A 14,166-nucleotide genomic window follows, 5' to 3' on the forward strand; every position below is an offset into this window, starting at 1 on the left:
GCAGTCAGCGGGGAGGGCCATGTCCACCATGATTGCCCAGGAAAGGGCCCGGTGGCTCAACCTCTCTGACCTGTCTGACAAGCAAAAGCGTGACATCCTGGATGAGAGAATGGATCCAAGTGGGCTGTTTGGCTCGGCTGTTGCGACCATGCAAAAGCGGTGTGAGGAGAAAAAGAAAGAGGGAGAAGCCCTGCAGCTTTGCCTTCCCAGGAAAACTCAGGCCTCTGTCACTCCTCGCCGAACCTTCAACCCAACTGTGACTCAGCAGGCCAGTGGCACAGCCTTCAAGATTCCCAGGCGCCCAGCCCCCCAGCCTCCAGCGCAGAGTCAGCCAAGGCCACCAAACAAGGGACCCTGGCCGAAGAAATCCTTCGCCTCGGCGGCTGCTCAGGGGGGTCCTCCTGCCCCCGGCCCCTCCCAGGGAGCAAGGAGGAAGAAGCGGGCCTAGCAACTCACTGATGCCATGTTGCCCTTCTTCAGCTCTGTTCCTGAGCCTGTTCCAGAGTGCAACCTTCATGCAGCGTGCAGGGCCCAAGTTGGCATCCACAGCTCAACGCCCCATGAAGAGAAAGAGAGACTGTTCACCTGTGGTAGCTGTTCACATGCTCCCTGTATGTCTCACAAGCACTCACATGTGTCCCACATCCATAAAGTTGCCCCCAGTGCAGCCAGGCATGTTGCCAAGGGCACTGGGGAATACAATAAAAAATACACTGTTGAAAAACAATGTAAAAATAAAACACTGTGTGTCCCCTCTATTAGAGGTGACAGGCCATATAAGCACTGCATCAGTGCAGGCCTCCCACAGTGTTCCCCTTGCGGTCTGCCACACCGCTCCTCCACAGGGGGGCGCAATTGCACCCCCAGTGGCAGGAGCTACTGTGACAGCAACTCTTTCTGCAAGGAAAGAGAGCTGGCAAAGGTGTGGAGCATCGGCTTGGGTCCTCGGGACAATAAACAGAGGATACAGGCTCCAGTTTGCCATTGCCCCGCCCCGCTTCACAGGGATTGTCTTCTCCCGTGCGCAGGGGAAATCAGCACTGATACTCAAGGAAGAGATATCATTGCTGATGAAAAAAGGAGCAATACGAATTATGCCTCAAGAGCAGAGCCAATGCGGCTTCTACTCGAGGTATTTCCTCGTACCAAAAAAGGGGGGGACAGGGCTCCGCCCTATCCTCGATCTGCGGGCTCTGAACAGACACCTAAGGTCATACAAGTTCAGAATGCTGACACACGCTGCACTGCTGCGTTTTGTGCGCCCTGGCGACTGGTTCACTTCAGTCGACCTGAAGGACGCATATTTTCACATACCAATATATGCTCCTCACAGGAAATTCCTGAGATTTGCCTTCCAAGACCCAATCTACGAGTATATGGTTCTATCTTTCGGGCTTTCCCTAAGCCCTCGGGTATTTGTGAAGTGCACAGAGGCAGCTATTGCTCCTCTCAGACAGCAGGGCATACGCATAGCCATGTACATCGACGACTGGCTTTTGGCTGCAGAGTCCCACCAGGGTGCGCTAGAGCACACAAGGTTACTCCTGCAACACCTGGAGAGTTTAGGGTTCAGAGTGAATCAGGAAAAGAGTGTGCTGACTCCAAGTCAAACAATCTCTTTCATTGGTCTGTCTCTGAATTCAGTTTCACTCAGAGCCCACCTGTCAGCGGAGAGAGTGAGGGCATTTTCAGCATGCCTAGCCCTCTTCCGCAGGGGGAAGTTGTTACCCTTCAGGACATGCCTACGTCTTCTGGGACTGATGGCATCAGCCATAGTGGCTATACCATTAGGCCGTTTGTACATGAGGGGTTTTCAACGCTGGGTCGCATCCCTTGGGCTGGATCGCATCCCTTGGGCTGGATCGCTCACTTCACAGAAATCGCTTTGTCAGGGTTTCAGTGGACTGTATGGCAGCACTTCACCAGTGGAAACTCCCCCTATTTTTGACACAGGGGAGTCCAATGGGACCTGTCCTATCCAGGAAAGTGGTCACGACAGACGCATCCCTGCAGGGGTGGGGGGCCACCCAAGAGGGTAGAATTGTGAACGGGGTGTGGGCTCCCCACCTTCGTTTGAACCACATAAATTCCCTGGAACTCCTAGCAGTTTGCACTTGGCACTGAAGCACTTTCTCCCCTTTATAAAGGGTCATCACGTGCTTGTAAGGTCAGACAATACGACTGTGGTCGCCTATATCAACAGACAAGGCGGACTGCGATCCCTTCAGTTGCACACATTGGCTCACAGACTGATTTTGTGGAGCAATGTGCATCTCCTATCGTTGAAAGCCACCCATGTGCCGGGAGTACAGAATTGTGGGGCAGACCTACTCTCCAGAGGCAACCCTCATTACAGAGAGTGGAAGCTCAACCCAGAGGTAACAGAGCAGGTTTGGGCGCTTTACGGTCGCCCGGAAGTCGACCTGTACGCCTCGAGAGAGAACAATCAGTGCCCCATGTTCTTTTCCCTGAGAGACCAGGAGGCACCGATGGGGATAGATGCACTAGCCCACGAGTGGCCGCAGGTTCTGCTTTACGCATTCGTTTACGTGCAAGAGAGAGGCTTAACACTCATCCTGATAGCCCCTCATTGGCCGGGGAAGCATTGGCTGGCAGACATCTGCCGACTTCTTTACGACCGGCCATGGCCCCTCCCTTTAAGCAGAGACCTGCTACCACAGGCGCGAGGGGAGATATTTCACCCTCACCCAGAGCGGCTGGTGCTCTGGGCTTGGCCCGTGAGAGGCTGAATCTGGATGCAGTTGGACTTCCACAGAATGTCATTAAGACCATTCAGAGTGCTAGAGCCTCTTCCACCAGGTCACTATATGATTGCAAATGGCGTGTGTTTGAGGACTGGTGTTCAAGGTCACAGGAGGTGCCTTTCCAGGCCTCAGTTCCTATTATTCTCAGCTTTCTGCAAGATTTGCTGGATAAGGGAAAAGCCTTCTCCACCGTTAAGGTTTACTTGGCTGCTATTGCAGCATGCCATGTAGGTTTTGGTGGTAAGGCTGTGGGACAACATCCCCTTGTCAGCCGTTTTATGAAGGGTGCTCGTCGTCTGCGTCCGGTGTCCAAACAGCTGGCCCCATCATGGGATTTGCCAACTGTTTTGGATGCGCTGTCTCACCCCCCCTTTGAGCCTTTAGATCAGGTAGATCTTAAGGTTTTATCACTTAAGACGGCCGTGTTATTGGCACTGGCGTCTGCTAAGCGGGTCAGTGATATCCATGCATTTTCAGTGCATCCTGACTGTCTTCAGTTTGCCACAGGATATGCACGTGTGGTGCTAAGGCCAAATCCAGCTTTTGTACCAAAGAATCCTACTTTGGTGTGTCTTCCACTTGACCTAGCTGTCTTTTCACCTCCTCCTTTTTCCACCTCGGAACAGGAGCGGTTACACAAATTGTGCCCGGTGCGTGCCTTACGCATTTATGTGGACAAAACAAAAGGTTTTAGGAAAACTGATCAGCTGTTTGTGTCATGGGCAAAACCTCATACTGGTAAGCCTATTACAAAACAACGGCTTTCTCATTGGATAGTCGGGGCCATTTCTATGGCCTACAGCAGCAAGGGGCTTCAAGCCCCAGCTGGTTTACGCGCTCACTCCACAAGGGGGATGGCAACATCCTGGGCCCTGTTTAGAGGCGTGTCTATCCAAGATATATGCTTTGCGGCCAGTTGGGCTTCACATCATACCTTTGCAAGGTTCTATGCACTGGATGTCACTGCGCTCTCTCTAGCGCATACTGTGCTGAGTGTGGGCTCCTCTGAGGGCCGTGGGTCGTCAGCCTAATTATTGGCAGTCGGTCTTCAAGATAAGCTTGTCTAGCAATACGGGAGTCAGTATATCCCCATAGTGAGATACCGAACGAATGTTTGAAAGAGAACTTTAGGTTACAAAGGTAACCCCGGTTCTCTGATAACATGAGTGAGGTATCTCACCAGACCACCCTCCTTGCCTGAAGCGAGGAAGAGGTGTGCTTATTTTGAATGATCTGGTGAGACTGCATCAGCCCCTTTGTAGGGAGAGGATGTCCCTCCTCTTGATGCAGTCGTCACGACTGCCAGCCAATGTGGCTGGCGTAATGTTATTGGGCTTCTGAGGACTACGCAGAGGGGCGTACCCATAGTGAGATACCTCACTCATGTTATCAGAGAACCGGGGTTACTTTTGTAACCTAAAGTTATCTCATTTAACTATATTCCCTCAGTACAAATGAATAACCTGTGCAATTTTAAATGGGAGAATAATATCATTAAATATTTAGGACTAAAAATTCCAAAGGATTTAACCAACATCTACGCAACTAACTATCTGCCAATTACTAAGGAGATAAAGACAGAATTAAATAAATGGAGTTTATTACCACTGGACTTACATAACCGAACAGACATAGTTAAAATGAACATCTTACCACGACTGCTTTTTCTTTTTCTGTAAATACCAATAGAAATACCTGAAAAACAATTAACAGAGTGGAAGAGAATGCTATCTGGGTTCATCTGGAAAGGCCTTAAACCAAGGATCAGGTACAAAACACTGCAACTGTCCAAAGAAAAAGGAGGACTATCTTTCCCAAACATAGTGAACTACTACAAATCTGCACAGCTTAGATATTTGATTTATTTGTGCAACCCATGTTACTATGCTAAATGGAAAAATCTAGAACTAAGCCAACTGGACATTCCCCTCCAGAGCTTGCTTGGAGACAGAAATCTATACTTGCTGCATAAACAAAGCTTAAGTGGTTGGACAAAAACGCCCCTAAACATTTGGTTTGGTGAATGTTGTAAATACAAACTGGAAAACCACATTAAACTATTACGATGGGTGGCACATGATAAAGATTTTAAACCCGCCCAGATTGATGGGCGTTTCAAACAGTGGCTCTCCACTCCAAAAACTTAAGGACAACTACAATTTAGAAAATCAAGACTTCTTCAGATACCTTCAAGTTACGCCGGGAACACACCGGATGCCGAAGCGCCGCGCAACGAAAATCCGGAGTGAGCCGGAGCACTTTCGTTCACACCAGACGTGCATTACTCCGCGCCGGTCGACAAGCGCCTCTGCTCCTCAGCTGTCGTTTACTCACATTTGGAGCTGTTTTCATGTTTTCATCATGCTCTCTCTCTCTGTTTGCGTCTGTGTTTTGACCCCCTGCTCGCACCCCCTATTGCCAGTCCACTTTGTGTCTCTCTCTTTCTTCTGTGTGCCTGTGTGTCTGTGTCTGTGTGTGTGTCTATGTCTGTGTGTGTTTGTGTCTATGTCTGTGTGTCTGTGTGTATCTTCATCTCTCTCGCGCTCTGTTTAGATACTGACAAATATATAAAAGCACACAAATATAACATCGCATTTGTCAATCGCGGTGTTTTATTTTGAAAATAGTTTAAATTTTGAAAATTGACCGGATTCTCTCGTTGTTTCATGTTTGACTTCCTGCCAGGATTGACGCGATCGCTTGCAGCTCGCAGAAAAAATAGACCAGACGCCGATACGATCGCTGCAGGGCGCGAGCCGGCCGCAGAGGTGCGCGCCGCAGCGCGTCTGGTGTGAACGACACAATCGGTTAACATGGGCGCCGAAAGGAAACGGGCTCCGCTCCGCAGCTATTCGCGCCGCTTCGGCGTCCGGTGTGTTCCCGGCGTTAGAGCTCATTTTAACTGTGATATAAGAACAACAGAGGAAGGCAATTCTGATTTAATTAACATTTTGATTGACACATACAAATCTAAACTAAACCAGAAATTGATTTCCCGAATCTATTCCTGTTTACAATCACTCAATGGCTTTTCCACTCTTTATGTTAAATCCAACTGGGAAAAAGAAGCAAAAATAACCATTTCAGAAGATGAATGGCTAAATATTTGTAAAACTCAAATGAGCGCTTCCAGTTCAGGTCACTGGTGGGAGTTTTCGTGGAAAAATATGATTTGATTTTTTTATCACTCCAAAAATTTAACAGCATCAGAAAGGTCAGCCCAGTTATGGAAGGTGCTGGAGAGATTGTGGGAATGCTCAGGCAGACCATTTCCCTGTCTTCTGGGACTGTCCGATTATACGATCCTATTGGCAGGATGTAGTGGAGGAAATTAAAACAATAGTAGGCTTTGAGATTAAACATGACTTTTGCACAATTTATCTTGGTAATATATCCCCCACAATCAATGTTACTGATAAATATTTGATTAAAATAATGTTGGTAGCCACTAAAAAAGCTATTACAAGAAGATGGCTATCAAAAGAGTCCCCATCGAAAGAGGAGTGGATTGTAATTGTTAAAGAAATATATGACATGGAAAAACTGACTTTTTCCTTGAATCTGTGTATGGACAAATTCACTACATACTGGAGGAAATGGACAGCTCATCTCGAATAATTTTTATTTATTTTTTTCGTTTGTTTTTTGTTTGAGTAAATTGCCCACTAATGTCCTATTCAATGTACTCTCTCAATGCTTATTGTGCACCCATATGAGAGGGCTTTTTGAATTGTGGAAACAGAATTTATAGCTTTAATTCTGTATTTGTTAACATCTTAAATAATTATGGTTTTCTTCACAATTCGTTCCACCTTTCTACTTTTAGTTAAATTGTCTCAACAAATTGTAACTTCAGAGATGAACAACATCAGAGTGTATTCTTTTTCCTTCCTGCTATCACATCAGTGTTAATCAAGGTTTTGATGTTTCCAAAGGAACCCCTGTGATTAACTTCCTTCTATACATTTGTTTAGCCATCAGACTGTGAGTTCTTCACACCTAAGACCACTGTATGAGCCTCGAGAAGCTAGCTTGAACCCTCTTGTTAGTTTGGTCCCCCAGACACCCCCCTCTGAGAATGACACCGTAGCTTCTTTCATCTTGGTTGTGTATTGCCCTTTGTTGCTCGATTTCAATTAGCATAGCCCTTTTGGTTAGCCCTTTGTTTACTGTGACCCAAGATATATAATCTGACTAGAGCTGACTCTAGTCAGAGAGGTTTTCTACAACTTGCTGTGATGATCTCTCTCCACTGCGCAGTGAATAAAACTCATCTGAACCAGCCACTGAATCGGACCTGAAGATTATTAATTTCTTCTACAGATGGGAGGGAAAGACTATGGACAAGTGGAACAAAAGGACTGAAGTGTCTCTAAACCCTGGACCTAGCTCTATCTCTTATATTGAACACATGTTGTCATTATGGCTCATCTTCCCCCAGTACATTTTCTTTTTACATCTGTGCCTTTTCTTTTCTTTTTTTTTCTTTCTTGGATACTGTAAAATCAATGATGTAACAAAAACTGTCCTCCATTGTCTCTAAACATCTTGTGATGCTGTCAGCTGTAATCCAGCTTAATGTCCTGTACACATGAACACAACAACAACAGTTGTCTTCACATCAAATCAAACACGTGATCACAACAAGCTTCGTGCTGATCTGATTGGCTGTCTGTTCTCTCTCTGTGTTTCTGTCCAATCCTGAAGCCTGTCACTGTTCTCCTCTCACAGCTTCACTGAGGACAGCAGCCACTGGGAGGGTTGGAGGTTTAGCAGACAATACTGGATCTTTGCTGTGATAATAACTGTGTTTAGCACAGTACTGCTGAAGCTAACATGGACTGACCTCAGAGTCTCCAGTCTACAGTGTGGACTCTCCACAAGATCAGACAGCAGCTTCACGCCTGAATCCTGCAGCTCGTTGTTGCTCAGCTCCAGCTCTCTCAGATGGGAGGGGTTGGACTTCAGAGCTGAGGCCAGAGAAGCACAGCTCATCTCTGACAACCTGCAGTCCCACAATCTGAATAAAGAATAAATGATGTGACTTTGGAGGAAAATGTTGGAAAAAGAAAATACTGAATATATTTGTTATTTTCTGCTCGTACAAACTGAAATAATTAATAAATGTTTCTATTACTGATTTATTTCAAAACATGATGTGGAATAAAAGATGAAATCAGGTGTTTCAGAGGTTCACAGTGAATTATACAGTGTAGGATTTTTCTTGTTCTATGAAGGTTTTAAATGTGGAACTCAACATTGCTCTGCTACAGTCAATGGACTAAAGCAGTGAAGAAGAAAATAGACTTCAGCATTAAGATACTCAGTGTGGATCAGTATAATATCAGCCTCATGTCTGCAGTTTAGTGTCAACACAACTTTCACATCATATTAATCTCAGCACAGAAGTAAAACATGGTTTCTGACCTCAGAGTCTCCAGTCTACAGTGTGGACTCTCCAGAAAACCACACAGCAGCTTCACTCCTGAATCCAGAAGCTTGTTGTGGCTCAGCTGCAGCTCTCTCAGATGGGAGGGGTTGGACTTCAGAGCTGAGGCCAGAGAAGCACAGCTCATCTCTGACAAACTGCAGTCAATCAATCTGAATAAAGAATAAATGATGTGACGTTAGAATACAATGTTCCTGCATGAAATCCTTTAATGTTTAAAGGGATAGTTCGGATTTTTTGACCCCCAGTTGTATGATATACATGCCAGTAGTGTAGCAGATGCAAAGCTATTTGCTCACTCACCGAGTCCCGTGGTCGGACTTCTGTCCGGTTCCGAACGTAAAAAAAGTAGTTCCGGTGAGATGCCAGGGTCATGAAACCAAAAAGTTTTACCCTAAAAAAACAACACGGAGGCAAAGGTGATCCATTTTCAACACAAAACCACCCTCTGCGGATTTCATATACCGCGCCGTTTTTTTGGCACTATTTTCTCTCTCGAACAATCCAGTATCACTACGCCTGCGGCAGGCCGGTCTCTCAGGTGACGTGATCCATCAGCTGTTTTGGAGAGAACACGCTGGAATTGTAACTTGGCAGGGGACGTTTGTTGTCACAGAGGAGATACTAGTCAAAATGGTGCGAATTTGTGATTTTCCAGGCTGCAGTAACAAAAATATTCCACCGCACGTATTTCATCGCTTTCCCGAGGATCGTGCCCTACGAGAACTTTGGCTTGTTGCAGTCGGGTTGAGCATACGTACCAAGGCAATGAGGGTAAAAAAACTTCGCGTTTGCAGCGCGCACTTCACCGAAGAAGATTATGTCCCTCCACGCCCAGGACAGAAGAAAATGCATGTCTTGAGGAGCACGGCGGTGCCCACACCCCAGGTAAGAGAAACTAGGTAATACTAACGTGTGTTTGTGCGTGTGTAGAAGTATAAACATATTTGCATACGTGTATAAACAAGTTACATTCTATCTTATAATATTCCGTACAATCACTGTTTTAAAAGGTATGCACTTCTGTTGTTCTTGATAAGAATCTCTTGAGGTAACCTGAGTCAAATGACTTTATTCAAGCACACTGGTAAGTTGGAATAAGCTTATGAATATTATGTGGACCGTGCCTGACGTATTTATTCCCAAAACGATGAGCTCTCCCAGTGACATCGAGACTAAAAAGCTAACAGCTGGAATCATTTCCAAACATTCCAATGCTTCAATCAGAGAAGGAGATGTCAGAGAAATGTCACATACACTGCAGGAGAAAACAGATTATGTTGCCTGGTCTTTGAGCCAACAATTGATCAGCAAATGTACTGTATAAAACTAAAAGATTTTGGAGGCTTTGAAATGTTATGTGTGAGGCTGTTATAGAAATGTGCATGACAAATGTCTAAATAAAATCTGTTGTTTCAGGGGATCTTGAGGTTTTCCACAGCGCTATGCTGAAGTACGCTGAGAAGAGGAGGCACTTCCAATACACCTCCATGCAGGCACGAATGCATGAAAGATGAAGCAAAAAAGGTAGCTTCAATTTGTGTGGTTTTTTTGTATAATGGACTTGGATTACATCAGTTATCAGTTGTACTAACTTCCAACTGATGGTTATTTTTATTCCCCCAGGGAAAGAAAAATACAATGTGTTTCACTCCAAGCAATCAAGTCAATGGGTTGCAAGGAAGCTCCATGTGCCAACCTCTCAGAGTTTCAGGAAAGACTTGGTGCAGCGTGTCATCCAACGGCGACTTGACAAGAACATCAAGCTTGGAGATAAGCAGTTCCACATCCATCCTCCTGTCAACATACCGGCCAATATAGCTCCAACTCCAAAGCCAGACAAGGATGATCTGGTGGCACAACATGCAACACGATTTCGAGGCAAATAGGGACCTGTTTGAGACTTTTTAGTCCACAGAAAGTAGGCCCAAACCAAAGTTTTGCTGCTCTCTTCTGTCAGAGACGTCTCACTTCAGTTGTTGTTTGTGAATAACAAATTGCCCATTTGTATGCTGCTTATTTATATATGTTTATACATATAGAAATTATATATATTTCTATATTTGTTTTTTAATAATTGTGTACTTTTGTACAAAAGCAGCGTGCACTATAGTTATATAGTTATGGGAGAGAATGTTTGAAACTCAGAGATGTAAAAAGTTATATTCTTTATTTTCGTCTGCAATTTTATTTACAAAAACTTTTTTGTCCAACCATTAGTCTTCCAGGCTTACATTTGGTTCACAATGCCTGAAAATTATTTTTTAACAATTGAAAATATATAGGTAGGTGCTTTCAATTTGTGTGTTTCTTAAAAATAAAATAAAATATATTTTAAAGAAAAAGGAAACATGCGTCTTTCAGGGTAACACTCAACTTTTAAAAATGAACTTACCAAATCAGATTTCAACACAACTAAAACAAACCCAGTGCTTCCTCTGACTCTTTGAAGCCTACATATTGTCCATTTGGTGATGGATATGTCTCTCTTATGGTGTCCACCACACATGAAGGAAGAACTCTCCTATTGCCTTTTCCCAGCTGTTCTCCTTTTAGGGCCCATTCAAGCACGATCCGATAGCCAACCAGCCTGTATTGTCTGAAAAAAATACAGCATAACATGTTTAGTCTGAGCATACTGTATGTAAAATGCTAAATGGTCAGTTACAAGCATATGTAAGACGTATTTATGGTTGACAGGTTGAGTTGAGTTGAGTTGTAGTATAGATAGATATATAGATATATCTATAGATATATATATATTGAAGTATAGATAGATAATGTACTTTATTTATCCCCAAACTGGGAAATTGTGGGTAGTATTAGGATTATATAGCCTACTTAGTGATCAATTCATATTGTATAACAGAACAATAAGTTACATTATAATATTATATTCTATTATATCATAATCACAAAGACAAACAAGCCAATACAACTGTATAATATTCTATATCAGTATTCAATAACAGTGTAGTAAATATTCACCACCTAAGACTCAGACTCCACGAATACCCTCATGGAAACTAATGAATTACCTGATTGTTGTCATAAGAGATGATCATAACAACACTTACTCTAAAGACAGCTATCCGTCGGGTCCAGCTGGCCTGGGACGCCTCTTCCAGTTAATTTTGGGTATGTGGAAAAAGGTCTGCAAAAAGCCAGCATTAAGGAGCGCCAGAAAGACCTTGTGGTTTGTGATACAGGTAGAAGCAGATGCGCTGGCTTCCTCTGAGATTGAGAGATCTTGCAACTGCGGCATGACCAGCTCCCATTCCCGACAGCAGTAGCTCTCCAACTCGGTGGGCATTGGCTGGCACTTCCCACAGGTGCACCACCAGTTTTCATGCAGTCTATCTCTCGTTTCAGCGGGCCCCTCATCTGCTTGCACAGCTTCTGTCTCTCTCCTTTCTCTCTCTGCCCGTTCTATGTCCATCTGACAAAGTTCAGCATCCGTATATTCAGGTTCATACAGATATCCCTTTTGGATCCGTAGTAAAAGGTAAATCTTCTTCATCACTTTCATAGTCCGACATGTTTACTACTTACATAAATGGGTCAGAATCAACGTGAAGGTGTTAGGTCGGCTTACCTGAGAGACCGGCCTGCCGCGGGCGTAGTGATACTTGATTGCTCGAGAGAGAAAATAGTGCCAAAAAAACGGCGCGGTATATGAAATCTGCGGAGGGTGGTTTTGTGTTGAAAATGGATCACCTTTGCCTCCGTGTAGTTTTTTTAGGGTAAAACTTTTTGGTTTCATGACCCTGGCATCTCACCGGAACTACTTTTTTTACGTTCGGAACCGGACAGAGGTCCGACCACGGGACTCGGTGAGTGAGCAAATAGCTTGGCATCTGCTACACTACTGGCATGTATATCATACAACTGGGGGTCAAAAAATCCGAACTATCCCTTTAATAATGTGTTCAGAGCTGAAGAAGGTTAAGAAGGTCAAAGTTCAGAAAGTGGAAACTCCAAACACCTGAACACAACAGGATGCAGGTTAAAATGTGTGAAATACACAAAGTGAAAAAGAGCTCTCATTAATATTAATGACAACATGCTGCTACTTCAATAAAGACGCAGCGACTTCACCTCTTAAACTCTGCAAGTGTGACAAGTTCAAATATAACACACTCATAGTCTGATACAAATTACAGTTTAGTGCTTCTTGGTCTGTGATGATGTTAAAATCTGTGATTAGGTTAAAAAGATCAAACATTTATGACGACTGATTCAAATAAAACACATATTTAAAACACTATTAAAATGGTTGTAATGCTAATTATGTGATATTTAGAAACATTTGATTCATTCTTTGTTGTTGAGTTTAAACTGCAATAGAGGTCTTCTGTAACGCTGAAAGTGGTCTTTTAATCCCTCACCAGGAGAAATCACAGCACTTTCCTCATTGAACTTCAGACGTGTCTGAGAAACATCACCCGATCACTGTGTGATTATTTCTCCTCATTTTTCAGGAGCGTAACACAAGAAGCACCAGTGGCTCCATCTATACAAACTCATGTTGTGCAGCCAAACACAACAAACAAGAAATACAATAAAAACCAGCAGAAAATAACTGAAGAGTCGACTCAAAATACTAAAGTTTCCAAGATGCCAAATATGTCCGAATGAATTTTGGTGAATGTGAACAAAGACATGGACAGTATTTCTTTTAGAAATAGTGGAGCCATAAACTCAAAGCATCTTCACTTTCAACTTTTCAGTCGTTACAAGAAACAAATATTTTAATCGAAATGTTGGAAAAAGAAAATATTGAATATATTTGTTATTTTCTGCTCGTACAAACTGAAATAATTAATAAATGTTTCTATTACTGATTTATTTCAAAACATGATGTGGAATAAAAGATGAAATCAGGTGTTTCAGAGGTTCACAGTGAATTATACAGTGTAGGATTTTTCTTGTTCTATGAAGGTTTTAAATGTGGAACTCAACATTGCTCTGCTACAGTCAATGGACTAAAGCAGTGAAGAAGAAAATAGACTTCAGCATTAAGATACTCAGTGTGGATCAGTATAATATCAGCCTCATGTCTGCAGTTTAGTGTCAACACAACTTTCACATCATATTAATCTCAGCACAGAAGTAAAACATGGTTTCTGACCTCAGAGTCTCCAGTCTACAGTGTGGACTCTCCAGAAAACCACACAGCAGCTTCACTCCTGAATCCTGCAGCTTGTTGTCACTCAGCTGCAGCTCTCTCAGATGGGAGGGGTTGGACTTCAGAGCTGGGATCAGAGAAGCACAGCTCATCTCTGACAACCAGCAGTCACGCAATCTGAATAAAGAATGAAGACAAAATTACAGATTTTCCTTCAAATGAGTGGAGTGACTTTTCCATTGTGTTCTGTGGATCATCATGACGTCAGCCTTCTGCAGTCATCATCCAAATGTCAACAGAACATTCATACACCTTTTCATGTCAGCACAGGTTAATAACATGCTGCTGATCTCAGTCACGTCTGTAATTAGAGAATCATGAACACATCAGACATGTTGGACTAAACACTGTTCATTCATTCATTTATTAAATGACCTTCTTCTTACTGTATTTGGGGGCTTAGTAGGTCTATGTAATAAAAGGAGACGTCCACATTTGTTGAAGTCTTAAAATAACAGCCACATGCTTTCTACACATTAAAGACTCATTAGTGGCAGCAATGATTCCTACTGTCCCCAGTGAGTGTGAAGTGGTCCCTTCCTAACAAAACTACACAGCAGGATAAACTCCATAAGTTCATGTGAAACTAATATGAAGCTTCAGCAGTCTGAGTCAGCCAAATCAAGTCTGTGTCCACCAAAGGTTCAAACTATTTACAACCAAATTCACTCTTTGAGTCACTATTCCTCCACTGCAGCTCAACAAGGAGACAGTCAAACACCAAACACTTGATATGTGTAGCTCAGTCTGCTGAAGCCTCTTAT

General features: G+C 43.6%; 1 protein-coding gene and 1 long non-coding RNA gene across 2 annotated transcripts in view; both read right to left on the minus strand.

Annotated features, from left to right (window-relative positions):
* The window catches only part of LOC138590915 (NACHT, LRR and PYD domains-containing protein 12-like), a 215,251-nt gene that overhangs the window by 11,877 nt on the left and 189,208 nt on the right, over nucleotides 1-14,166 (minus strand). Inside the window, exons 18-20 of the mRNA XM_069661348.1 lie at nucleotides 13,346-13,519; nucleotides 8,193-8,366; nucleotides 7,612-7,785 (exon numbers count right to left, since the gene is read on the minus strand). Coding sequence (XP_069517449.1) covers nucleotides 7,612-7,785; nucleotides 8,193-8,366; nucleotides 13,346-13,519 — 522 coding nt within the window. The remainder of the gene's footprint in view (nucleotides 1-7,611; nucleotides 7,786-8,192; nucleotides 8,367-13,345; nucleotides 13,520-14,166) is intronic.
* LOC138590938 (uncharacterized) lies at nucleotides 10,368-12,138 on the minus strand. Its single transcript, XR_011308070.1, has 2 exons — nucleotides 11,292-12,138; nucleotides 10,368-10,813 (listed from the first exon to the last, which is right to left on the minus strand). It is a non-coding gene; the product is annotated as an uncharacterized lncRNA (long non-coding RNA).

The sequence above is a fragment of the Semicossyphus pulcher genome, unplaced genomic scaffold, assembly GCF_022749685.1.
Source record: "Semicossyphus pulcher isolate SPU_LCO1_2020_fin unplaced genomic scaffold, fSemPul1.0.p SCAF_14, whole genome shotgun sequence".
In the NCBI taxonomy this organism is placed as follows: domain Eukaryota; kingdom Metazoa; phylum Chordata; class Actinopteri; order Labriformes; family Labridae; genus Semicossyphus; species Semicossyphus pulcher.